Below are 27922 nucleotides of genomic sequence, written 5' to 3' on the forward strand. Positions count from 1 at the left end.
CAACACTGCAGCGAATGGAAAACCTTTTCAGTGTATTTGTTGTTTTTTCCCTCTTTGTCGTCTGGAAAGTAAAATTTTGGTACCTTGTGGCTGGAAAGATTAGCCAGGCTGAGCACTTTACAGACATGACAGAAACACAGAGAGCGAGAGACGGACATCCAGGAAAATGAGGAAGGAGGGAGACGTGGCTATGACCTACTTAGTGGAGAAAAAGGAAAACACACCTCAGGGATGGTGTAGATTCACCACACGTATGCTTTCAGCAACTATCTGCAACTGAGATGTAAATCCACTCAGTCAGATGCAGTCCCGCAAACTCAAGTGTTGCATCTTGGAAGTGGGTTACAAAATCCTATTTACTGCTGACAATTATCTACATGAGCGGTTCAAGGCCGTGCGGCTCTGAAGAGTTGGCAACAGATTTAGGATCCATTCTATTTTCCACTGCAGCGGTCGCTTCGAGGCAGATGTGTCATTTTCAAACGCGACCGATCGATTAACGCATTCGCCACATCCAAGCATAATCACAACTTATAATTCATTTACCTGCATTACACCAGTTAAAACCATCTGAAACACTGCCATGTGTGCTTAAGCAACCACAAATTAAATTGTGGAGCAATATGTAATTTCCTGGGAGCAAATCCCATCTGTGCGTCAGTAATTTCCCTCAGAGGACTAAAAATAATCTGCACAGTGAGATTTAATTAGGTGCAGCATCATCCATGGGCTTTATAAACATGAGTTTATAGGGATCCACTGCCATATGGGGGAAGTATCAGCACATTAAGATGACAAGGAAATGTTTTCCTCCAGAGAGATTGATACTGTAATATGTAATGCAAATGTGCAATCAATCATGTTGTAAACAAAGTACACAGTCTACAACACTGTACTGTCTTCCTTTAAACAAAAAGCCAATGTTAGCCTGGATGACCACGCAGTAACCCTGTTCACGTCCACTGGAAAAGAACAGTGTTAACATTCTGCTAATCTTTTCATTTTGTTTTATACAAAGAAAGAAAACCAGGGGTTTAGAAGGACTTGATAAACGAGCATTGCTCTTTAGGGCTGTTAAAAGGTTACATAGAAGATCCCTGGTAAACAACACACTAATCATATTCTCATGTGTATGATCTTTGACTTGAAAAATGTGTTTGTCTGAAGAAAGAAAAAGCTCTCACATAAATTTTCCGTTTCCACAGGAGACGTTTAGACATGTGTGAAAGCGAAGTCAAACCTGGAGACTTTTAAAATGAGGGCAGCAGAGATAAAGCAAGCTCTGTTTTTCTTAGGAAAACCTTGTGATTACAGGCTGCCTTGTGATCAGGGCTTGTGATCAGAAATACACTGTTAACAACTTTATGACAGAAGACATTATTCAGATCTGATGGACGGACAGACAAGTACACCACAACTTTTTAAAATCTGAGCATCATTCAATTGTGACTTGAAATGGTTATAGAGGATAAAACTGCACTTCGTAAACTAAATGAAGATTGCATGCTACCAGACGTGTAATATAGCGTGAGAAACATGAACATTGCTATGACATGCATAACAAATAAAAAATATTTTCTAAAATTGGCTCAAAATATGTTTGATATCTCTTCTGATATTTTCAGGCTATCAATCAAGGCAAAACTGGGCACAGCCGTGTACATGTAATATTTTCCAACCTGACATTGTGAAGATTTACTTAATCTTTTTGCTTTCATAAAAGGAATATTTAAAACACAGATAAAAGTTCACTATTTACTAATATCACTCTAGACCTTTCAATATGTTTGTGTGAGGAACACACTAAACTTTCAGTTGTTCTTCAGTGCTTATCTTTCCTTCCAACGAGCTAAACCTCAGCGACCAGATCATATTAGCTGAACTTGAACCAAATCAGACTGATTCCTCAATGAAATAATTTAGACTTGTTTTGTGTGATTCTTTAAAAAGATCTGAATCAAAGAATGATTCATATATGAGCAACACTACTATTGGCTCATGACATTTCATTCATCTATTCCTTCAGAAGACTTAAAAACATAACACACATTGACCACAGGCTTGCTGCCATTCTTTTGTTACACCTTTTGCTTTGTGTGTGTGTGTGTGTTTTTCTATGTGCCTTCTGTGCCCAGCGGGTGTCCTGATGCCCACTTGTGCTGCTGATCAAGTCAATATCAGCAGTGAGAGACTCAGGTTTCTGGGTCAGCGAAGACCGGGAGGGTTGCAGAACAGACAATGAACCTCTCAACTTCCTTCAGGTTGTACGTGAGCAGATGACACACCTTGCTTGACATGTAACATAATGCAGTAAACAAGATCACCCATGCAAACAATGTGTTAATAGCCTAATTCTTTTTCACTATCAAATGCATTTCCAAACAAAAGCTTTTGTCTTCATGCTCTTGCTTTTTTATGAGATCGCATCGATTTGCTAGAGGGGACCGAGTTCGTTTTCATTTCGAATTTGCGTTATACAGTTTACTGAAATGATTAATATGTTTTGGAATATTTTATGCACACTGTATAATGACTTTCATTTAGCTACTGGGTACATTTTACCCTGCCAATAAATTCACAATTTAATTAATTTATCAGACATCTGTTTAAAGGAACTTGCAGTTTTATCCTGTGCTCCCTCACAATTGGTGACGTTGGTTGAGAGCTCAACAAACACGTCAATCACCAGTTACAGATGATACATTGTGGTCAAGTATTCACACTTCAAGTGGAACCTGATTCTGTTGCTCTGACTTTTCATGTAATTACTACCAGAACAGCAAATCCTTTCTGGCCCAGATCTGGCAGAACTTCATCTCTCCAATAAAGCGAGAGGATAGAGTGACCCCAATTGTCACCTTAATAACAACTGAGAGTGAACCTTTTGGCTCTGGTTTCTGCTGTGTCACAGAGGGAGTCTCAATAATTCATCAGCCATGACATTTCATAATACCTTAGATTAAATATAGAAAAGAAGACGTTTTGAAGGTCTTTAGTAGTATTGTGTTGAAATCTTTTAAGCTGGTGACATAATGTGAGAGATTTAACTGATTAGTAGTAAATTGAGTGAAATTGAGACAATTACAATTCACCAGAGGTTCACTGATTAAATGAAGTCAATCTCTCTTTGTCTTATTAGCGTTTAATAGTGATTATCAATGCCTAGTGAGTAATGTATATCACTCTTATATAAAAGTACTGACACAAGCTTGATTTAAATGAATCTATAAATTAAATTAAAATGTAGAAAATATATTGATAAAATGCAATATAATATAACAATATAGTATAATAAGTAATTTAATTGAGCTGAATGATGACACTCTGTTTGCATACTGCACTGTTTGTTACTATGAAAAGCTATACATTTCTTTATAAATAAAGGTGACTTTACTATATAATTCACTGTAATAAAATATAAGTGTTCACCTGTGTATTTTTGATGAGCTAACATAAATCAGCCGGTCAGATTACTCTCTGTTAAAGTGCCATACTAGCTGCTATAAAATATCATCAATTACAGACACACTGAAAGCTTGTTTAAAGAGTGTGCTTGACAATTTCAAGTACATGTCTTGGACAAAGAGATACCTTGCCAAATAAATGAGCTCCATGATTTATCTGAAGAGGTTTTGTGTAAATGTCTACACACACACACAATCTACTTTCAGCTGTGTTATAGAATGACCCTTGACATGGAGGACACACGGCCTTCCAACCATCCAGTATGTTTAACACAGATGGAGAGCACTCTGCAATATTACATGTAATTATTTGACAACATGTGTGTGTCAGTCAGGTGTCATTGAGTGTTCTTGAGAGTATACGACCTCTGTGTCTCATTAAAGTACATGAAAATGTCAAAGAGACTATCATGTATATTATTATGAACATATGGTATTTTTACTTCGGATTACAACTAGAAATTGAGTGAATTTACATTTAATGACACAAATCAAATCACACATAGACCTGGGGGAGTCCCGCTCCAGGAGCTCTGTGAATTTTCTGCATTACACTTATTTGTTTTCGTTACAGTTTATTACAGATTATTGCATTCGGACAGATGAATTACTCTTGGGAGCTGTGTTTCTTGACAATATGTACATAGTGCTCTTTTCTACTATCTAACTCAGTGATCTATATGAAGTAACGAGTTCTGTTTACAACATGTGCCTGATCAACATGTGCCTGAACAGAATGTCAGCAGACTGTTGTTATAGCAACACAGTCTCTCGCAGGAAATCCACATGTCCATTTTTCTAAATTTTTGACCATTAGCTATCAAATATATGAACAAATGTTACTTATGTATTTAATTACATTTACACTACATGGTTATACTATATCTTGTTTTAGTCGTAAACGATGAAAGATAATATTCTTAAGTTATTTTATTAATAAGATATTTTCCTGGCATGATGAACATTTAGATGCTTTTATTAATTATTTCCCTCAATACTGTTGATCACTCCATGTAAGATTCATTAAAAGCAGCTACTTGGACAGCAGAAGATAACCTGATATATTACAAATTGCCTGCTATTGTCCAGAAATCTAAGAAAATGTAGTCATTAACAATTAAGTCAGAAGGTTTCTTTGTTTCAAACCTAAACCTTTAATTTTTTTCCAGGTTTCAGTTAGATTTTCAATCCAATTGGATAATGTGGTCTTGTACTGTTGGGTTATTATCTGTGACATGGATCACACTGCCACCGTGTGGACAGCTGTTGTATCTGCAGCAAGGCTGTAACCATATATATATATATATATTCTTCATATTCCGTGTTCACACTGATAGAAATTAGTCATTTTCAGTAAGTTTTTTACAGACATTTTAACCTTTTCTAAAAACCGTCCATTGTCTTTTTTAATACTGACATTTGAAATTATTTAAATGATAAAGGATACCCTGAATATGAAATGAACACCGCCAGTAGGTGGCAGTAAGTCAGTGTAAACGAGTGAGTCGTTGCGATTTGAACCGAATTATTTAAAGCAGGGCCGTCCAAACTCGGTCGTGGAGGGCTTCATATGAAATCCTAATATTTAAGATGAGGCTTCTGGATCATATTCATACGCTTGACCCATTTTTTTCTTTTAATCAGGCTACGTTAGTAGCTTGATCATGGTGAACTTGTGTGTTTGATACGTGAGCAGTGATTTAATCTCAAACACATTGCCTCTAAACAACATCGGCAAAAGGATTTATTATACTGACCTTCGTTTTTCACATGTGGCTCCAGGTGAGCTCGTTAAAATTCCACTTCCATGTCAAATCCCAATGAGCGTGCATGAATTCGTCTGGCAATAAGTGGGTAGAAATAAATATTCAGGGACCTTCAGGGCTGGAAAATTAAATAAAATGGAGATGTTGTGGCTCAGATTCGTTGCAAGATCGGTTTGGCATTTTTTCAAGCTCATGTCTACAATCATGCTTGTTATCTGCAGACCACAAAGTAGGCTATCCTGTGGTGTAACAGCCAAACAGAGCGCATTCTGCTATAAAAAAAACCAATGAGGTGATGAATACTGATATCAGAACACTTGCCATTGGCTTTTATATAAAAATGAATACAACAGCACTCTGTACAAGTACTCTTTAAGTATTTATGGTTCTATTTTTGGTCTCTAAACAACACTATGTGTGATTGCTAAAATAACACTGCTGCAAACAAACTCGGCAATATTGATCTTTGTATATAGAGCCCCCTAATACTGATTTGTAATAATAAACAACAAACATATGCGATGCACCAGAAAAACTAGCTCCATTTAGGTTCTTGATGGTTTATTAGAACAGGAAATGATAACAGAGCAGTCTCCATGCTCAGTGACAGCCAGAACTGAGGACAATGAGTTTCCCAAATGCAAAAATGTTTGCGTGTGTATGTGTGTGTTAAAGTACAGTGGGATCCAAAAGTCTGAGAAGACTCTAAAAATGTGGGATTTAAAATACCATTGAAACCCCGAAAATAAAGCTTCAGGATTTTTGAGCAACTTCTAAGAAAATAACCTTTATTACAAAATTTTCGACAATTTCCGGGTCACTAAACAAATAAGAAAATGTGACATTTATCACATGCTCTTACTTCCACTAAAGCACAAGATGTTCTTTGGATCATTTCAAATCATGCTGAAGAACATGAGCATCAGATTTTACACAAACTACTCTACGTGCATCTTGAGTGTTGATGTTAAAGCAAGAGAAGGACAGACTGTATGCGAAGACATTGTCAATTTTTAATTAAATCTTTAGTATTATAGTAAGTACATAATTTAAGCATGAGAAATTAGAGTATTGTAAGACTTTTGGACCCCATTGCCCATGTGTTTGTGATCTTGTAAGAGAGAGTGTGTGTGTGTGTGTGTGTGTGTGTGTGTGTGTGTGTGTGTGTGTGTGTGTGTGTGTGTGTGTGCGCAGTTGTGCTGTTGATCTGGAAAGCATGCATGTGACCGTCTGATTGGTGGACAATATTAGGGTACACAGTAGCATGTCGTGTTGAAGTACACACTACCTCTGTGGACTCCAGACCGAGGCTGTGTTCATGCAGATAGTTCACTTAAATTACATTTAAGCACTGAAATCATTATGTACACTGAAGGGGACACGACTTGTCATTTAATGACAATGGACCCAGTTACACAAACAGCCTCCGGTGCGAGACAAATCAGAAGTCCATCACAGTTAACAGAACACTTGGCTCTTTTGCAGAAGTGTTTTTTCTTCTTCTCTTTCTTTCAGGAGAAACAACTCCCATCCGAAGGCTTTGCACAGTTCAGAAACCAGGATCAAACACTGAAATTCAGGTCACAGTCGCAGTATAATCATTGTCATTGTTGAAAAAAAATAATTCACACACCAGAGAGCAAATCAAATCACTTGCATGAACTCAATAAACCAACCTAAAACAGTACCACAAAACAAACAAAAAAAATATAAAAATGAAGATATCAGTACTGGCTAATATATTCTCTACAACTTTACAAAAAAATTCAAACTCTGTTTGTGCTTGTCAGATGTCAGGTTTTGCATACTGAAAGCATGTCATTTCTAAACAAACCATTTCTTTCTTTGTGTTTGCACATTTTGTCGGGTGGCCCATTAGCTGTGGCAGTTTGAGGCTGGGGGATGTCTTAAAAAAAAAAAAAAAAAAAAAAATCTCAGGGCTTTAAAAGACAAAGCAGAGAAAGAAAAACAGCCCAGACAATGAGAAAGCCTCGAGCACACTGTCCTCACTGTTCATAGACAGAATTTTAATTGGAAAATTGAGAGTAGAGAGCCCTCTAAAATATAGCTAGGTATATTTCTGTCCAAACAAAACCCTAGCAGAGTTTTTACGGCTGATTCCATTTCTTGCTTGAGAGAATTACGACGTAGGAAAACGGTGAAACAACCCTTGTTTATTTTCTTTTTCCGGGAACACATTTTATGGAGCTCCGCAGCAAATTAACTCCATTTCACTGCCTCAAAATCTTGTGCGAATTAAGCCAGGAGGTGTTTAGAGCTTGTGTACAGGGTTTCGCAATAAGCATCACCTGTGTTTGCTGCTTGATTTTGGTTTATTCCGGCGAATGTTACTTATATGGGATGCGGTCGAGAATGATGATTCGCTTGAGTTTTGCTGCCCACATCTCGGGCGATTGCCTTGTAAAATCTGGCTGTGTGAGTAAGCAAGTGGGTGCCTGTGTTTCTGCACGTCTCTCACGATCATCTCTAGGCTTTATCAGGCCAAGATAGACTTAGCGTATTCACGCATGTTTCACCTAATGGTGCAACAGAGTGAAAAGCCTGCGAGAGGAAAGCAGGGTGAGCGCATGCATGGGTGGGCTAACATTTTTAGTGGTGGGCCTCAGTCTGTGTGAGGGTGCAACAGTTCCAATTCGAGCAGATAAGCTTAGTGACAATTAAAAAGCTGCGTCAATAATGACGATTGTGTAAAAATAATTACACACAGAGTTCTTAACTCAGTCATGCATTGGCACTTAAAACCTATAAATTATACACTTCATTAATTGCTTTAATGTTCAGCTTCAGAGCTTTCATCAGTCCACATTCAAAAGAACACACTCTTTCCCTGTGCCCTTAAACCCTCTCAACTATTATCACTACAACAGACTTTTCATTTGGAACACGGCCTGTTTTTAAACCAACATATACTTAGTGTTGGAGAATTGTTGATTATAGAACATTTCATGTCAAACTCTCTCATGGACCATTTTCACATTTTTGGGTTTGGAATATGAACAATAGCAGGGTAGGCTTTTACAGAAATAAATGTGAGACCGCAGCAAATGTTATTTTTGCATTACCATTTGTTTAAACAGTACAACAAAAAAATCTATGTTGTATTTCCTTGACTTTCTTAAAGAAGAAAAAAAGGATCGATTATGGCAGTTAAAAGAGGAAGGTTTTACCATCACTCCCTCAGATGTATTTGAAACCCCAATGTTTTTATTTCTTTTGTAATTTAATGCTATGGAAATATAACAAAGTATAGTGTTATACACTACTGTTTGGAATTTTAGGTTCAGAAAGATTTTTTTGTAAATGATTTGAAAAAGCTGACCAAGGCTGCATTTATATAAAAATGCTAAATTAAAGTTTATTATGTTAATATGTTATGGAAAAACTGAATTTTCAGCAGCCATTAGTCTTCAGTGTCTTATGTTGCTTTTAACATCATAAAAGTATTCATGTCTTGTGTCATCACGCTGTGAAAAGGGTCCATTGAGCATCAAGTAAAAACAGTGCATTACCGCCCTCTAGTGGAGACACTCAGGTAACGGTTGGTAAATTACCATTGCCTCACGGGAAGAAAGCAGAGATAACGACGTTCACTGAGAGGTGAATGAATTGAATAGTACACTATTTCTTTCCTCTCTCCCGTGGGGTTTACAACCCTGAAACAAACAAACAGCAATCCAAAGAGAGCCAGAGGAAACTGAACAATGCCTGAAGAGGGCACAGTGCCATCATGAGCTCAGTGTGGCTGATTTTTTTTTGCCTTCCCTCTAAATGTAACATTGTATTCATCTGATTCTGTGAGGTTTGTGAAGGCTGGCAGTGAGGGGGGACCCAGAGGGGTCCGATCTGTCTGGCTCCTCATTGACATTCTCCTGGGCTGGGCTGGGCTGATGGCTAGGCCATGACTCTTAACGGTTATTTGTTGTTGGGATGGTCTTCTCTGGCTGGGCCACACAAAGACACCCAGTGTCAGTGAGACACTCTGAATGCAGCTCCCTAGCGGCCCGGCTCGGCCCAGACAACCGAGCTCACATTCGACTCAATGGACTGCAGAGAACGAAGCCAGACCGAGCGAAAGAAAGAGAAAGTGTTGCAAATGCCCTGCTCTAATTCTAGCATGTGTAGGGGATAAACAAATATACTAAGCATCTTGGTTTTTAAGATACATCACAAAATAAACGGGTCCACCCAACAACATGTTCCTGTATGCAATAAAGTAATTTCCACAGTGCTTCCATGTTCCATTCAGAAAGCATGGTTTGATTCCTCCATGATTTTTGGCGAATGCTCTTTTCCATGACCCATTTACATCTGATATTCCAGCACACAAGTCTTTAAAGTCACATGGCAGTTGTCTTGATTGCTTCCTGACACAGAATAGGTTAAGGGAGGGAGGGGTAGTCAGTCATTTGACATCAGATCACTTAAGAAACTCCAGTGTTGGTCGGCCATTTTGCTTTCACATCAAGTCTAGCCGACAAGCACATTTTAATCCCCATTTTGGTGTGGCTCACATACACATACAAACAGACACAAGGAAGTTTGAGCTTGTCTGCAAAGGCTCTGGGATGCACAAAAGAAGCATCCGCTGGCGCAAACGTAAAGCAAGAGAGGTGAAAACGAAACGGATCACTTCCACTGAATGGTTTACAGGGTTTAAGATTACACAGAGAGACAATCCGGAACCGCTTCGCTATGCTAAACAGTCAACGTAGCCGTTCGCAGGATTATGATTATGCATTTCACCTCCCATCACCCAACGCATCCGTTATTCCTAAGCGATCCTTCCGCTTCATTAGACAGGGCGTGATAGAAGCCGCTAACGTGCTAAGTGGCGTCACCCCGCAGGCAGGGGGAGGACAGCGGCTTTAACACCATCAACTGTTAACGCTCTCGTTCTCTCACTCTCGGTAGTCCTAGAGCTCAGCCACTGGTGGGGGACTTGAAAGACGCTGGATGGCAGTGAGAGAGGACAGGAAGGGCAGGATTACAGAAGGAGTCTGAGTCTTGGGGGTGATGGGACTCTGAAGGGTGTGAACGGGCCTGGACCACTCATTGGCCATTTGGGTTGCGCTCGCTTACACTTTTCACCAGCAGGTGGCTGTAGTCCTGTATCTCACTGAGTCCCCGCTGAGTGTGGTGACCTGGCCGTATTAACGCAGCGTTAGTGCGTGGCTGTATGGGATATGGGTGGTGGCCAGAAGGAGTCGCGTTGTTGCTATTGAAGTTGAGTCCGTCGCGGGACCATCGCAGGTGTTCTCCATAGTCCGACTGAGTGGTAGGAGCTGAGGCATCCTGAGGTGTTGCTAGAAAGTTGTAATCACCAGCAGAGTTACAAGTAGCTGGGGCGGACGGTCGCCCGCTCTGTTCCTGCTGATTCGACTGATGGGAGAGGATGAGGTACCGCTGACGCTCCGAATGAGGAGGAACATCCACTGATCCCTCTTGCCGTCCACCTTGCAGGTATTTGGAGCTAAAGTAAATGACTGCTGAGTTCGCCGGGCAGGGAGTACCTGTCTGAGTGAGGAAATTATGTGTCTGGTCCCAATCGCAGTCTGTGAGATGAACGTTAGGAGTGGGCCGTTTCTGCTGCAGAGGCGTCTGTTCCGGAGTGGGAAGTCCTGGGTCGATCTCTCCAGATTTCGGCCAGCCGTTGGTAAACATATTTTCAACCTGCGAGCGGGGTCGTTCACTGCCACTGATACGCGTCACGCTGATCACCGAACCACTGCGGCCGTGTCCCAGCATGCTCTGCTCTTTGTCACTCTTGCGACGGCTTCCCATGCCAGATCCACTGGCTCTGGAGCGCTGGCGGTGCTTGAGGCTCATTATCCAACACACCATCAGACCTGACAACGCCGCCCCGGTGGTGAATGCTGAAACTGCTGACACCACCAGCAGGTTCACGGACACCAAGCCATCTGGTTCCTCAATGAAGCTCTCCTGCAGAAGACCTAAAAACATAAAGAACACTTTTATACACTTTTTTTTTTTTTTTTTGTGAAAAAAAGATCATTTTATTTTTCTATGAAGTCGCAGAATGCATGAGTGAGGGAAAATAGCAGACTAATTGCACTCATTACTACCTAAAATGGATGTTGATTTTAACAGCTGTAATAACTGTCTTCCTGATTAAAAGCATTACTATCAATTACGTGTTTTGGAACATTAACCCTCGAAAAACACTGAATAAATCTGACAAATACTGAAACGTTTAAGTAGTATTTGCTGACTAAAAGATGCTGATAGATTTTAAAGACACAGTACAGATGGATGAGAGCAATGGATGCTATTCACTTTGAAATGACAGAAAACTTACCTAGACAAGCACCAATGAATTATTGATGATGAAAAAACAGATGATCCAAAAAATACTGCTCTATCTATCTATCTATCTATCTATCTATCTATCTATCTATCAATCAAAAAAATTGGTTTAGGAACTACCCAAACATCAAAATCTAAAGGCAATATCTTATTAATTACAGGAAACTCAATAAAACAGCAGGGAAGTTCTTACAGTCACTCACAACAGTAAGAATCAACATCATGAAATGGCATAGCAGATGAAACGTTGAAACAAATTAATTTCACTGGCAAATTTATCACAATAAAGACAAATGGTAACCATTTAACATTGGTGAAAATAAACAGCCTTAATTAGCACTTACAGCTGTTTGCTTAAGAACTCAAATAAAATGAGAAGAGAGGCGGCACAATCAATAAGAAATTTCGCTACGATAATTAGCTCATAATAGCTGCCTCAATGTGGGTGTTTGTAAGACTCTGCTGAATTAAATGATATATTAGCTGCAGTTGGGCACAAGGGAAAGGAACAGTACAGCACAATGTCATTTCATTGGAAGATGTTATGACAGAGTGCCTATCAATTTTCTGGTGATATACATGTTTACTTCTCAGTATTCATTTTGGAGGGACAGACCACATTACCGAAACGACACCTCAAATCAATCAATGCATTCATGTGGATGCTGAGTCAGTGTCTGGTCCTCCCTCAGTCCTTTTCTCTCCCTTTCTCTTTCTCTCTCTGCCCTCCTTCATTGTGTGTTTATCTCTGTCTGTGCCCTGCTACCACACTCTGTCTATTTTGTTTGCGGTGTGGGGGCATTATATTTATTCTATTGCAGACAGATACCAGGTGTGTGTATCTTTTCCCAGCATGCTAACTGCTGTTTAAAATGTGGTAAACTATTGGTTTTTGTTTTCATCATCTTTATGATTAACTTTTTGGCTGCTGCTGGCGGCGTGTGGCTGCGTTGCTGTTAGAAGTTGGATAAACATCATTGGCATGGGGCGGTCCACGTCACGAACCACTGACTAAAACAGTGACTTGTTTATGCTGTCGCAACCCACTTGGCATTCGCGAGGGCCCCATCATGTATCAGGAACCAGGGTCCTGAAAGGATGTGGTAAACGGGTGGGATGCGAGATGATCCTATTTTCTAGGTTGTTTATGTTCACGCACTGTGGTGTTTACTTTCAGTGGCATGAGGTAACGGGGTGGAAGATGAAGTGATGTTTGATTGCTTGAAGACTCCACTTCTCTGTGTGATACACTTGGTGAACTTTTCAAACAAACTCTGGAGTGGAATAAAATGGAAATTCAAATGCTTTACAATAAAGTTCAATAAGGCATATTATTTAATGTATATTTTTAATATACATATTTGACATATGTATTTCACTAGAGACTGGTGAAAATAAACATCATAGTTGCAAAAACCTAGATTTTATGTTAATACTGTGTCTTTAGATCTTGTCTGACCAGTTAGAGTTAGCCAAGGAGTAATGAGTTTTATTGTTTGGATTCAACTTAAATTCATTTACACACAAATGTACATTAGTCTAAAAAAATTATCTTAAAGAAAAACAATTGATGACTAACTTGTAAGACTAATTGTACAATGTCAAAATGTTAATCAATTAAAACATTTATTTTAATTATTTAATTAAAACGTTTATTTAAAATATATCCATATTAATTTACATTTATTTTTAGGTAAAAATGTAAAGGTTTCTTTTCTCTGGCACTCAACTGCAGCTACAGATGCTATTGCTAGAACTTAACTTGTATTTAACCTGAAATCAGTTATGAATGATTTTCTGAAAAAGATGTGCTTTTAATGCCTAAATGATTGTGCAAGAAATAAAACCATCAAATTAAACCTTATGGTAAACGTGTCTTTTGAAAGCGCACCTGAGGTCACGAGGAACTCCCTGAGAGCCTGCCTCTCTAAAAACACTATTTTGTTTGCAAGCAGCACTAAAACACACATCAAACGCTCTTTGTATATATGTGAGTTGTTTTTTTCCTGGGCGCAGCCCTGATGGTGCCTCAGATAGATATTACTCAAACCACACCAACCTTTCTCCGTAATGAAAGAGACGCATTAAAACGGCCGACTGTCTGGAGGGCCACCTCTCATTCTTTCTCCACTCTCGCCTGCAATGTGTCCATCCCTTTTTACAGTAAGAAGATGGTGCATGCATGCCGTGAATAGATCAGGGCCATTATAGATGTTGCCTTTGTAGTCACTCAGCTTTGTCGTGACGGGAAACAAAACACGCAGACGGGAGCGGACAGAGCTAGAGATAGTCCCAGGCATGGTTTCTTTCTTTTCCTCATTCCCGACGGGGTGACAGAAACCCCCTTTTTTCCCTATTCACTTATTAAAGCTTAATGGAAGGCAGCCGGACTGTCAGGCTGAGGCGCAGCGAGCACGTCTTGAGCTGGAAGCTCCAATTACCACCGAACAATGGCGGTGGAGCAGTCTAGTTAGAGTTGGTCTTTCGAAAGGCAATAGGCCAAGTGCTAAAAGACTTAGAGCCCAGGGACTAACTGCCTTGCTTTTGCCTCTTTTTTCCCCGGGTCTATTCACTAGCAGTTTGATGTTTGTTGCTTATCGCTCTCCATCTCTGTGCACATCTTCTCCCGCTCGTCTCTCTCTCTGTCTCTCTCTCTGTGCCACGTCCTTTCATCTTCTGCTGGCTGTCTGTCTCCGGGGACGTACCCTTATTCTTTTATTCCCTGTATCACTCTATTGCTCTCGGTCTCTCTTTTCAACCTGTAAGCAGAGAGGCGGCTAATGAAATGCTAGCAGGGTTCGGTTTCTTGTTGAGATCGTGTCATTAAAAAAACCTCAGGTGGAATATGGATTTTCTTCTAGCAAATAAGCAACCTTCCTGAGGTTTATTAATTACCTGACCTTCGAGCGAAGGGTGAAACAGTTTAGTGTGTTGAAAACAGGCTCTTATCTGCTGTGCTTATGTAACAAACACTTATTCATGCAGTAGTTTCTGCACTATGTTAGATGCTGCTGTGTGTGTGAGCCTTAGTAGTGTTTCATGTTAGCACGAGGCCTTACATGCGAGTGTGTGCATTTGTGTGTGTGTGTAGCAGTGGCTTATGGTTCACTGACTTTACTCATTATCTTTTCTCTTTCTATCTCTGTCTTGTATTCTCTTGACTTCGCTCTTGCTCTCTATCTCTCTCATACACACACTTTCCCTTCTCTGCAAAAACACTGCAGGCTATTCTCTGTCTGCCAATCCTTTCTGGTTCCCGATGTGCCAGCCATCTTTTGCTGTATTCAACCCTTACTGCTGCCATTGCTTTGTGTTAACCACATCGAAAAGACCAGCACTTCTGGTCACCAGCGTATGTTGAGTTTTAAATGCTGATATGGTGGCATTCCTATAGGGAGAACACTGGTATTTAAGTTGTTTTTAGTGAGCTTTTAACCAAGTTGAACTTGATAATCAAATCAGTCCAATTCAAGTAAAATAAATTTCATTTAAAAAGGCCTGGCTTAAAAGAATTATTAATTCATGAATTTTTACATTGTTTCTTTCATTAAACCTCATTTTAAGTCTCAGCTTAACTTAAATTTTTGTCTGTTCCCCACACAAGGCTAACTCTATGGAGAATAACAAAATAGTAATACAAACAGTTTTTATGATGCTTTTTTGGTCATTTAGGAGATTTTGGAGCACTAGTACCCATTCACTTCCAATATGTACGGAAATTTGCTACATAAAATGTATATTTTTGTTACTCTGTGGAAGAAAGAAGTGGTAAAGGTTTAAAACAACATGATGACAGATGTTTAATTTGGGGTTGAACCATTTCCTTGAAGGCACAGATCACACAAAAATGTAATTTCTGTGATCATTTTCTCATGTTGTGTTCCACAACATTCGGTTGAGTAAATAATGCAACCGACCTTGGCCAACCCTGAGCTTCATGAGAAAGCCCAGCGAAATCAGACCTAAACAACATTAAACTAACTAATCTGGTCTTGTCGGCAAGGAAGCCGTGCATAAAAGCTTCCCCAACAAAATTTGCAAACTTTTTAAACACGTCTGGCTCCAAGCAGAGTGTTTACAGAAAGATAGTAGTGAAGACATTTAAGGCTTCTTAGCTTACACTTTAAAAGCCAAACTCTCAGATCAATATACAGCCAGCAGGTTTTCCGTATGTCTGCACATGTTCTCAATTAACTCTTCTATAATTTTCAATAAAAGAAAGCTGCTCATGGCCTATAGCTCTGCAATAAGGTGAAAGGCTTCCTGGCGCTGGTTCAGAGTTTCTAATTCCAACATAATTGTACACGCTACAGTCCACAATGTCTGACGATGATTAACATGAGACTAAATAGAAAGGACTGTGCGAAATAATGAGGGGTGTTGAGCTGGGGGCGAGCTCAGGATATGAGCGGCCCCACCGGAGCCCGATGTTAAGAGAAACGGTCCGTTGCTAAAACACTGTTGCCTATTGTCGCTTGCTCACCTTTTACCACATTCTGCAGACGCCGCCTAGTCAGCCGCAATTACTTGTAATCAATTAGCGCATAGTTTTTCAACATAGCTTTCCCCATTTGCAATAACCGTTGCCGAAAAAACACTAATGAGGATGCAGATGAGAGTCAGTTCAGCTGTGTTAAATTTATCAAGTACGTACGAAAGTGTGTACTGCATTGCAATACCACAGATGTGGCTGACGGGGGCTCTACTGTAATACGAGGTTTGCTGGTAAATTGATAGCCTCAATTTAGGGCTGTATGGCGAGAACTCTCAAATGAAATCATTAAAAAATATTCGACATTTCCAGCATGGGTTATAAATTCAGAAAGCGACCCGGTGCTATTAGTCTAGCCAATTGCAATTGTGAAGTACGACATCTGCATCTACCACAATCACAAAACCTCCAATTTGAAGTTAATGTTTCCAGCATGCTGAAGACATAAATTCTGTGCGTTAGTGCTCCACATATGACTGTATTTTACCAGCTGCTGAAAACACTTCCTTATTTGTATTAAGTTAACACTCCTGTACTGACGGTTTGCCTCTATGGTGGAGATGTTAAGTTTTTTAGAGCTCTGTCTGGCTGAGGTGGAATCATTTTTCCACACATTTACTTTATTAAGAAACTTTTCTGGGTCATTCGTGATCTGCTGTGGTGGCTCAAAATGTCTCTTTCATGCTTGTCAGACAGAGACTCAAGAGAGACATAGGTCAGGTCTCTGGCTTGATGAACTGAACAAAATCCTCTTTAGAATGATCGATACAGCTTGTTCGCATCAAGCGTGTGTGAGAGAGAAAAATGGTGTGACCTCACCTGTGGGTGCATGCAAGGTATTTCTAAGGCGGAGATGTTTTCCTCAATGTTATTGTGTATCTCTGACACATACACACACACACACACACACACACCTGTCTGAGCTATCACTTTCACCCAGTCATGATGATCTGTGGCGGAGAGATTCTTCATGCCCTGTCAACATGCCTGGCAACCGCCACAGCAACATCCTCAACACCACAACAGGCGGCTCGTCGTGCTGCAGGCTTCAGTGGCAGCTGCTGTTGTCCTTTTATGCTCCTGAGTCTCTCCCTCGCTGCAGTCAAAAACGCCAAGATTTCTCACACAAAAAGGCTATGTTCCAATTGCCAGATAGTGTCCTGGGAAGTGCACTTCAGCATTCCTGCAATTTTGTGAAGTTAAGTGATCTTTGTGAACTCTGCATAGAGATACTGTGAATTGGATGTGTGTGCTCATACATTTAATCTTCAGTATTATTTACCTACCTATAAATATTTGAAATGAGTTTTTATTATATATTTAGATTTTATCACCCATAAAAACATGTCAAATTGCCATTGTTATACACCCCATACTTTCAAATGGAATAAATAATCAACATATAATCAATTAATTAAAATAAAAATGTTGTTGGAATTACTATAAACAATGTGGCGTTTATAACTAATTGAAATCGGTACGGCTGAATTAAATTGTTTTGATGGCTTGGCTAATTGGTGAGACAATACTTTCTAATCATTTGTAATTACTTTAGAGAAATATACATAATTAGTTGAGAAAAACGTCTATAAGGGGAAAAAAATAAATTAATCATGCAATAATCTGTATGCTTGTGTGTAATAAACTCCAGTTAAGTTTCTTTGAATTTCAAATCCATAAATTATTCTTCCTGTCATTCCTATTTAACTTCCTGTGGGGTGTGGCCAATTTTATTTAAATTTCAACTGATAAACTGAAAGGTAGCCCAATTTTTTCCAAGCCTGGTACAGAATGGCTCACCTCAGTGTAGACATACATGTGGGTGTGTTTGTCCATGACTAGATTAATGACCTGGACATGAAGGTCATGAGATGTTGTACTCCAGGAGAACATGAACTGCCCCTGTGGGAGTGTTTGAAAGGTCTGGAGGGCAAGAGAACCACATCAGTCTTACAAACACTCACTGTAACAACTAAGTCTTTTCTAAACCTTATTACACCCACCCAACAAACTCCACAGAGCATACAAAACGTGATTCACACCAAATGTGACACTACAAAACAACATCTGTCATCTTCATTCCAAAGAAAAGTTGTACACTGTTCATCAAATGTATTCAGTTTGACTGATTTTAACACTTTGCACTGAATTTTTTCCTTTATTGAGGACATAAAAAAAGGCTAAAATGTATCTCAGTTTACACAAAAATATTATTGAAGCATACAAAAATGTTATATCAGCTTATTAGAATGATTTCTGAAAGAACACGTCACTCTGAAAACCGGAGTAATGGCGGAAAAAATACAGCTTTGCCTTTACAGGAATAAATTACTTAAAATGTTAATTTTAAAATGTAATGTTATTACAGAATCTTACTGTTGTTACCGTATTGTTAATCAAATAAATGCAGCCTTGGTGAGCATAGATGAAATTTAAAAACATAATAAATGCTGCTGTAGTGTACATGAGACATATAATTATATCTAGGTTTGATATCTGATACCAATTACAGTAAAGAAGCAAATTTGCCAGCGTCTGCCTCATTGCCTTTCTCTGCATGGCTGTCATCCCACTCTATAAGAATGACGCCACCGTGCACTTCTTCGTGTAACATGGACTTCAATTAGATCATGATTGCAACCCACTGTTTGCAGAGTCAAAACACCACCTTTCTCCAGGAAATATTTTAACAGCGGTGTAATTGCCTCCATCTGTGTCAACTCTGTGATTATAGTCAAATGCTTTTGCAGCAACGTACACACACGGGAGAAAAGGGTAAGCGGGTGGGATATGGATGCAAAGAAAGCATAATGGGGCTTATGACTGTCTGTTCTTTGTACATGTACTGTAGTTGAACTGTCGGTTTGAGGAGAAGCCTCATTTTGCAGTCCATTCACTCGTAACAACGGTGGAGCGTGACAGTTCTCTCCTACACTGATGTCTCCCTCGCTTTTGATGCCTGGTTTAACAGCGCTGACATTTGCTGATGAGTTTCTGTGCAAACAATGACTCCGTTGCTCCCATAAGTGAGCGCAGTTAATGTTCACCAGTGGCAGGTACATTTGGATTCTACCCCAGTGAGAAAATTATTCAGTGAGTTTTAGGAGGGGGCTGGGGTAACTTTTTTAAAGCAATCTGCCAATATGTCAAAGCCAAACTCTCTATTTTAAAATATATTTTTTTCCTGAGATGTTAAAGCAGAATTTTCAGCTAACAAGTCTTTAATGTCACATGATCCTACAGAAATTTTTCTAACATGGTACTCAAGAAACATTTGTAATTATTATTAATACTGAAAACAGTTATTTTTGTGGAAAGCACAATTTTTATTTCAGGATTCTTTGATGAATAGAACGTTTAAAAGAACACATTTTATTTGGAACACAAATGTTTAGTAACAATTTAAATGTCCGTAACATCACTTTTGATCAATTTAATGGTCCTTGTTGAACAAAAGTATTCTTTTCCCCCCAAAAAAGTGTCCCAAGACTTTTGAACAATAGTAGAACAGTAGTACTTATACACTGTATGCATATTTTAGTTTTACTTCCTTTGGCATAATAATTTACTACTCGCCCCCCAAATGACCTGCCATTTTACAATGAAATGGATACTGTTGAAGTTTAAGGAGCGCTAAATTAGTCGCTAATCCTGCAATCTATATGGCTGACTTAAAGGTCTTGACCTGTAAAGGGTTAACATTACATTGAGGTAAGATCAGGCGAGTGAATAAAGTCTCCACCCAGGGTGGAATATAAAATGTCATGCTATCCTCTCTCAAGCCAGGCTTTCTCTCTTTATGCAACATACTAATTTCAACAGCAAACAAGTGAATCGTTTCAAGCGCTGTTGTTGATTTTTAAGCACAGGTATTGTTGCTAGTTTAGTCATTGGCCATCATTACAGAACAATTCTCAACCTCCCCTAATGGAGAGAGAAACAGAAAGATAAAGCCAAAGAGATAGGCTCCAAAATGCAGAATGACAAGTGGCTGTTGGCGGCCGTGTCTCTGGTCTCTAAGGGCAGGCCTCACAGGTCAGCTAAATTAAAGTGTCTGATGTCTACATCTACTTTGATCAGCTTCCCCTCGGAGCATCAGGAAAAGGAGGGTTGACATTCTGAAGCAGATCGCTAAGTGCTTGGTCAGGGCACAGGAAGAGCAGGCGCATCTCTAATTATGGTTCTCACACTGATGAGCAAACCGAGAGAGACGGCAGGAACTGCCTGATCGGTTACTCAAACACCAAGGTGATGTGAAGGTGGAAGAAAGATACAGAGATATATTTGGGCAGTTATCATTGTACACAAGTGCCCTGCAATGTGACAAGCTATGCACCATTTTAATCGAAAATTTCCTCTTGTTCTTTCGAAATTGCTATGCATGCAGCTTTTGTGCAATCTCATTAATTGAGAGATTAAAAAGAACTTTTAAAAACTTGTTTGTCTCACTGCAGGACCACTTAGCGGGTCATATAATGACGAATCAAAGTTTCCTTGCTCTTTTGAGATGAGAGCCTGATGAACCATTAACATACTGTAACTTTTTAACTTAAAACTTTCTAAAAAGTCCAAGAAAGAAAAGCATTTATTGAAACAAAAATGTAAAAATGACAGTCCTAATTAAATGGTCTATTTTGCTGAAAAAAAGGATACTGGCCTTATTTTTAAAGAAGAATAGCAAACCGCAATAAATGGTAAAACTATTTGAGCTACAAACTCTAAATTGAACTACACTAAAATAAAGCGGTTCACACTGGAAGCCTACTTTTTATATACCATCTACTTATATGTAATACTTTTTTCTGAAGATATGAAAATGTATATGTTATTTAACTAGCCATCTTCTTGTACTGCAGTGAATGGAATGTTTTCTGAAATAAAGGGGTACTATTAATACACTGGCAATTTCAAAAGCTGAAAACATAAACAGTACAAAAATTACATCAGTTTTGCCAAAACCATAACTAAAAAAACAAAACTAAATAATTAATATGACCACTTAAAGTGAACTGGATTTTAAAAAAAGGATTTATGACAAAAGAAAAAAAAACTACTTAAAGCACAAATCGTTGACAACAAAAGTTGATGTCCCTGATATCTGTCAACTAGCCAGTCTAGAATTTTACAAAGTACTGGTTTTTTAAAAAGAGTGAGAAAAATTGCACTATTTTTAAACCGAGAGAGGTAGAAAGAGCGAGGGAATGAGAAATTGATTCTGCTGTACAGAAGGCAACGAGAGCATGTCAGAGAGTTATAGCAGCGCAAGGCCTGTGGGAATTGCAGCGGTGATGGTTCTGTGACACAGGAGACATCAGAGTTTGTGCTCTACATCACTCACGGCCCCCGTCTGTGCACTCTACCCCACCCTAGACACCTGCCCTCAGTCACAAGCTCCAGCTTGTCTGACAACCACCACCAGCCCTCCATCTATACTTGCTTTACTTCATCTCTCTATGTACCATTTCGTCCTCTGTATCTCCCTCGCTGGTTTATGGATCCCACCCTTCGTAATCATTCAGCCTAGACCGAGTCAGAGAGGCGGGATGAAAATCAATTCTTTTTCTCTGCCCCCACTTCCACTGACCACTTTTCTGCCGTTAAGCAGAAGCTGTTAACATCGTCCGTCTATACGCCCTCTCGGACATGCATGTGGACATCTGGGGTCATATATAGTTCAGTTTCATCCAGGGGATCTCAATCACCGAGGTTGCTCCTCGAATCAGAGTCTGCAACCCCTCCCAGCAGGAGATGAAAGCCAGTCACCAGCTACAAATCGTGATGGATGCAGTGCTACATCCTCTAAACTGCCCACTTCTCAACCCCTGGCCTATGTCTCTCTGCACTGCAGGCCCAGGAGAATGGCACTCGAGGAGCGTGATGAATGTGACATGCGGTCTGCTGATCAAAGCCTTGCAGGCAAACACTTATTTACACAAGACTTATTAAGGATGAAGAACGAGACGCTGTCCATGCAAGTCCCTAGTCTAAGAGACCAGAACAGCTTAAACCAGCATGAATTTACATGCTGACCAAGACTGGTTTGTGTAAGTTAGTGCTGGTCTAAATGTAAATCTAAATCTAAGTTTACTTAAAAAACAACACCACATAAGCTATTAAGACTCATTTCATTAGGTTATTTTTTATAAATAGTATTTTGAGTATGAGTGTGTTTGTCTGGCAGCACTGGCAAATTATTCACTTGATTTGAACTTGTTTATACTTAAAATAAGTGAAAAAAATATCTGCCAGCGCAGGGAGACAAAAAAAAAACACCAGCACTGAAAACATGCTTTAATATCTAATGCAGTGTTGCTTCTTAAGTAAATTTATCTTGCTTCAAGGATTTATTTTACTTTTTATTATTTATCTCAAAAAAGAGAAAGCAGCAATTCCTCTAAGCAGACTCGACTCACAATTGATTTTAATACACTTTGAAGTTAGCAGGTTGCTGAGCTAATAACAGAAATATTACACTACGCAAAGAGTCGAATTTGAAAGAACAAATTACAATACATAGAATACTGAATGAAACAGAAGCATAGGTATATGGAATATAGTGAATAATAAAACTAAAATCAAGACAATAACAATGAAAAATATGTTTACGTGATTTATCAAATTTTACTCCGTGCATAAGCATACATTTTCACTGTGTGGAAATAATGTATATTAGTATATATAATTAGTATATAGTATTTTTGGTCTAAGTTTATATTAGGTGGCCTTAACTACTATGTGCTCACGTTTCAATTAATCATTTGGTACAAATTCACTTATTTTGTAAATACACGGTTTTACAATGTATTTATTAATGTATAAAATAACTATATGTAGTTCCATCTGTACTTAATTTCTGTAATTTTATAATTACACTGTAGACCAATCTGACCTTAACCTACCCTTAAATCTATTCATACCACCAAACCTGTGCCAAACCTTACTTATATCATAGCAGCAAAAGTGTTTTGCAATACAGTATGACCATGATAAGTACACTTTACTTATTTTTTATGCAAATGCATAGTAGTTAAGGCCACCTAATATAAAGTGTGACTATAAGTTTTTATATAGTACTTTAAAAAAAGACATACTTACATAAGTACATGTTAATATAGATTTATAAATGCTATAAAAATGATTGCTTATTAGGTTAGTTTGAGATGATAATGAAATTAACATTCTCTCTCATTGAAATTTCTCTCATTTGACATTGTTGTATTGTGTTCAATGCAATGGATATAAGCAATGCTGCTTTAGTACTTTCACCACAAGCAGTTGTCTTTGCATTCTTTTAAGTCTTGTCTAAGTACACAACTTACTAGGTTTTGGAACCAGACTAACATATGCTCATTTTAAGAAGATAAGTTTTGCAAGAATATTGAAAATCAGTTACATCACATTATTCATGCTGCTGTGACAAAGTTTCTATGTTTTTTTCCAGACATACTGATCTTCTCCATTAGGAAACACATTAGCAAATACAGCAGTTGGCCCCACCACCCCATTACTTTCTGGCTTCTGCACCGCAACTAAAACAGGGGCTGGAAAACTTCAAAAGCTCCTGATGAGCAGATTAAAATCCAGCCAGGCAGACATGATCATTATGCAATATTTATACATCCGAGTGTTTGTGGCTCACAGCAGATGAGCGAGGTCTCCTGTGGTGGACCCAGGATTAACGTGCACCAATGTCTGTGCAAAATCAGCGGCAAGATCAAAGGGGTTCTACAGCAAGTGAATATTTCAGACTGAACGATTGATTTGCTGCGATGAACCCCACCAAGTGAGGCTCACCCAGAACTCAACGCTGTTCCAAGACGAACATAATCGGAGATGAAAGGGGAACTATAAATAGAAAGCACGAGTTGTGATCGCCATGCACCCGAGCTGAGGCTCTTGCCGCAGAACAGTAGCTCAAAATGGGGAGGAAAACGACAGCGGCTGCAGGTCTGACGGGACGAGGGCAGAAAACGGGAGGTCACAGCGTGAAGAGTTTTATTGTTGTAATAAAAATGTTCTCTTACCGTCACAGTCGCCCAAGTGAGAAGTGTTTCCGTGCTCGACGTCTTGCTCGAAGGGAAGCCTGTGGTGAAATGGGAGAAAGAACAGTAGTAGAAACATTCATCAGAAAACCACATAAACAGGCCATAAAACTGCACCGTCTCAATTACAGTAATGCCTCTGTATTTTTTTTTTACTCTCTCTTTTTTTTTTTTCTCAAAGAAAACAATTTTTAATGTTGTCTTGAAGGGTACTTCTCTTGCTTTTGTACTCTTGGGTTAAATAATAAGTGATATTGCACATTAAAAGCTTGTATAGGATGTGTGCAGAAACTCAAACTGCGCTCCTGATCAAGTCTTGCGAACAGAGGCATCACAGTGCTCTATTAGAGATGCTCTGTGTTACCTTAAAGCCACATTAATGAAGAAAAATGACTGCAGTCGGCTCACGAATGGCTTTCTTCCAACCGCATAAGTCAAACAGAGGAAAGGCCGAAGGCTACGCACAGCAGAAGCGTGCACCGGGGGACCAGCCTCTTTCCACTACCACTGGCAATTAGTTAAAGCCCAGGACAACAAGGCAGCCAGGGGTCTTTTACTGCCAGGGTCTTAGTTTTTCAGAAGATAGGCTTACACCCGCATGGTTAAATGCTTTCTGTGAAATGTCTATAAAATATAATGTTTCTACAAACTGCAGGCGCAGAGCTGTAATCTCCAGAACTCCTCTGAGAGAATATGGCTGAGTTTTTTATACTACAGTGGTGAACCACCCCGAGAATTTAAATGAGCACGCAGATTCTTTCCTGCCGCTCTCCTGAGGATGAACATTAGGCATATCGTAGCATTGAGAAGCACATACAGACTGATAAACAGCCGACAGAAAGACTCTAAACTTGTTTTGCATATTTGCTGTTTATGTGTATTAGCAAGCGGCAGTAATTAGAACTACTTCTGTATTGTTTTTTCCGCTGTGAAATTCAATTGGTGAGAATTTTTCAGTATTACTCGAGACAGGATCGATCCACAGGTTGACCGTCCTTGGTAAATCAAATCAGATCCAGCCAAGAGAGCTGTAATTGCATAACGGCACTGAGGTAAAACGGTCTCCACATTTTGATCTCAGAATACCGGCAGACAACCTGTATTTGCACACAGAACTCAATAAAACCATCTCTCTGAGGGGGGATAGATTTTCACAAGTGTATTTAAACAGAGGCAGAACACAAAAACTAGTGTTTTTTGGACATGTGCTTTTTTAGAAGATGGAAATCTTGTTGTATAGGGAACAAAAGGGAGGTTATGCCTCTAGGTACACTGCCAAATCTCACCTTGTACCCGCACGGAGGAAAGAGCAGGTGCTTCCTCTGGTCCAGCCACAGTAGGGATCCCGTGAGGCGATGCAGTTCCTGTGAAAGAACAGAAACCAGCATGAATGGTACCCCTACGGCCCCAGATAGTATATAGTTTAATTCCACTGGATTTCATCCAAGTATGATCCAGCTGGTTCAGTGCACACATTAGACGTGTGACATGTGTTAGTGCGCCTCACTGGGCTGCACCGATGGCCCACGGGCACAGACACAGAGCACGGGCTGATGACCAGCGATCACAGGACCACAAAACTATCCTAGAGCTGAGAGCTACAGTAGAAACAATTGTTGGGATTTTACTAAAAAGGGCAGACAGTTCACAAAGGCACTAAATGATGTCACCGTTCACATTAAAGTCATATTTTAGGCATAAATTCTGGACGATTTTAAATAGCTTTATTTAAAACATTGCCAATGAGTCAATGGGAGGTGTAAACCATAGCTTATTATAGAATATAGGTTTTATACAATGAAAAAAAGCACATCTATAAAAATAGCATGTAGCTTACAGGAAATAAAAGCATACATTGACCTCAATATAATCTGTTATTCATATTTATCTTGTCCGCCCTCGTTTTTGATTTTAAAAGCCATTCTCTTGGGCATTGCTCAAAAAGCAATGTGCATGTGTCGTGCATCATTTCTTGCCAGGCTTCCTTAAAATGATCTCAAAGCTGAGATTTATTCATCAGCTGCAATTCAGATTTAGAATTTCCCAAAGGTTTTCAATGGGATTAAGGAACACCTTTGCATGCATGGACTGTTATTGTGTTCAAAATTACATGTTCAATCTCCAAACAGATCCTAAATACTGGCCTTGCAAGTGCCAGAAACTGGAGGTTCCTCACCGTTGCAAGTCTTTTTCAAGGTTTTGGAAGTTATTTTGAAGCTGTCACACCCTGAGGTGATTTTCAACATTCTGTCAAAACGCTCGCTAGACTTCTTTGACCATCCCTGCGCTTTGTATTCAGTATCTGTCTTGTGATGCTTTGCAATAAGAACAACAGACATTGAGACTGTTCAAATCCAGCAAAAGCAATATGAAATTGACCAGATTCTGCAATTTTTTTGCAAAATCTTGTTTTGGTCATTAACAAAATGTTTTTAACATTTTTTAATATATATATATATATATATATATATATATATATATATATATATATATATATATATATATATATATTTTTTTTTTTTTTTTTTTTTTTTTTTTTTTTTTTGGACCAATGCAACATAATAATAGTAAATGTATAATTTAGTGGTATATACTGTAAAAAGAACAGACTACATGATATGTTCTTGGTATGATATGGTGTGCTAACTAAACAAGTGTGTATGTGCCACTCACTTCATGCAGCGGGAATAGAGTTGGCAACGTGCTACAGGCACTTTGATCACGCAAGAAGGGAAAGCCAGTAGGAGGCTGTGACTGATGCGGTCCAGCGTGAGAGAGAGCAGCTGCCTGGCCTGAGGAGAGTCCGTCCCACACCTGGAACACACACAGTCCAAATCAATTTGCAACAAATTAAAAGAGTGCAGGGAGAAAGTCAAACACAATTTACACCGAGAACACACTCTAACACAGTTTGATACAGAATGACGTGACCCGAACCTACATTAATAGTCTAAACCGCCAAGCCTAACACAGTATGATAATGTTTATCTTAACACAATATAATGTTAACAAGAACTAATGAAGCAAAACCTAGACAAGCAAAACCTCAAGCTAGCATTACTTTTACACTATTCTTTTAACACGTTAAACATTGGAGCTTAGTCATAAAAGTTTGTTTGCCATCTTCAATCTTGAAATTTCAAACCAAGGCCATCTATCCATTAAGATAACGGCTTGTTTTCTAGTATGTCTCTAATGAACTGACACTAACTTTCACCCTCTGAATGAAAAACAGGATGAGGCGTAAAGGGCTACAGACAGAAAACGCGTGTCTTATTAATGCGATATCACATTAATGTGTTGTCACTTTGTGCTTAGCCCCAGTAACTAATCTGATTGATATCTAGGACTCTGGCAACCACCCACTCCTCTGTGCTTTACACTTAATTGGCACTTACCACTTAGAGTATCTCTCTCGCACCTGCCATGCTGGCTAGAAAACACATTTGTTTGTATACATATGCACACATACATATGGTTAAAGAAACGCTTATGATAATGGCCTCAATAGCAGCGGAGAAATCATTAGTTCTTTGTGCATCGAATCTGAGTAATGAGCCACAATTACCAAAGGCCATCAGAAATGAGATCAAGCTTGCTTCAAAAAGTAATTTTCCCAATCAGTATTTTAATCTCATTTTACAGACACAAAAAATGAAAAGCTGTAAAAGCAGATTAATTTAAAAAGCTAAATGATTTAGAAAGTAGAAAAATATTGAAAATGAAAATGTTGAAAATTTTACTCAGCCAATTAAAAATTTATAAAAACAATTACATAACATGTCATTAAATCATATGTGTGTGTGTGTATAC

General features: G+C 39.0%; 1 protein-coding gene across 5 annotated transcripts in view; it reads right to left on the reverse strand.

Annotated features, from left to right (window-relative positions):
* Nucleotides 1-5774: 5774 nt before the first annotated feature.
* The window catches only part of sema6bb (sema domain, transmembrane domain (TM), and cytoplasmic domain, (semaphorin) 6Bb), a 112179-nt gene continuing 90031 nt past the window's right edge, over nt 5775-27922 (reverse strand). For all 5 annotated transcript variants that reach the window (XM_043246890.1, XM_043246892.1, XM_043246894.1 and 2 more), the window contains 4 exons: nt 26783-26923; nt 25396-25473; nt 24092-24150; nt 5775-11202 (listed from right to left, as the gene is read on the reverse strand). In XM_043246890.1, coding sequence (XP_043102825.1) covers nt 10301-11202; nt 24092-24150; nt 25396-25473; nt 26783-26923 — 1180 coding nt within the window. In that variant the 3' untranslated portion in view covers nt 5775-10300. The remainder of the gene's footprint in view (nt 11203-24091; nt 24151-25395; nt 25474-26782; nt 26924-27922) is intronic.

This window comes from Puntigrus tetrazona, chromosome 8 (genome assembly GCF_018831695.1).
Source record: "Puntigrus tetrazona isolate hp1 chromosome 8, ASM1883169v1, whole genome shotgun sequence".
NCBI classification, from domain to species: Eukaryota; Metazoa; Chordata; class Actinopteri; order Cypriniformes; family Cyprinidae; genus Puntigrus; species Puntigrus tetrazona.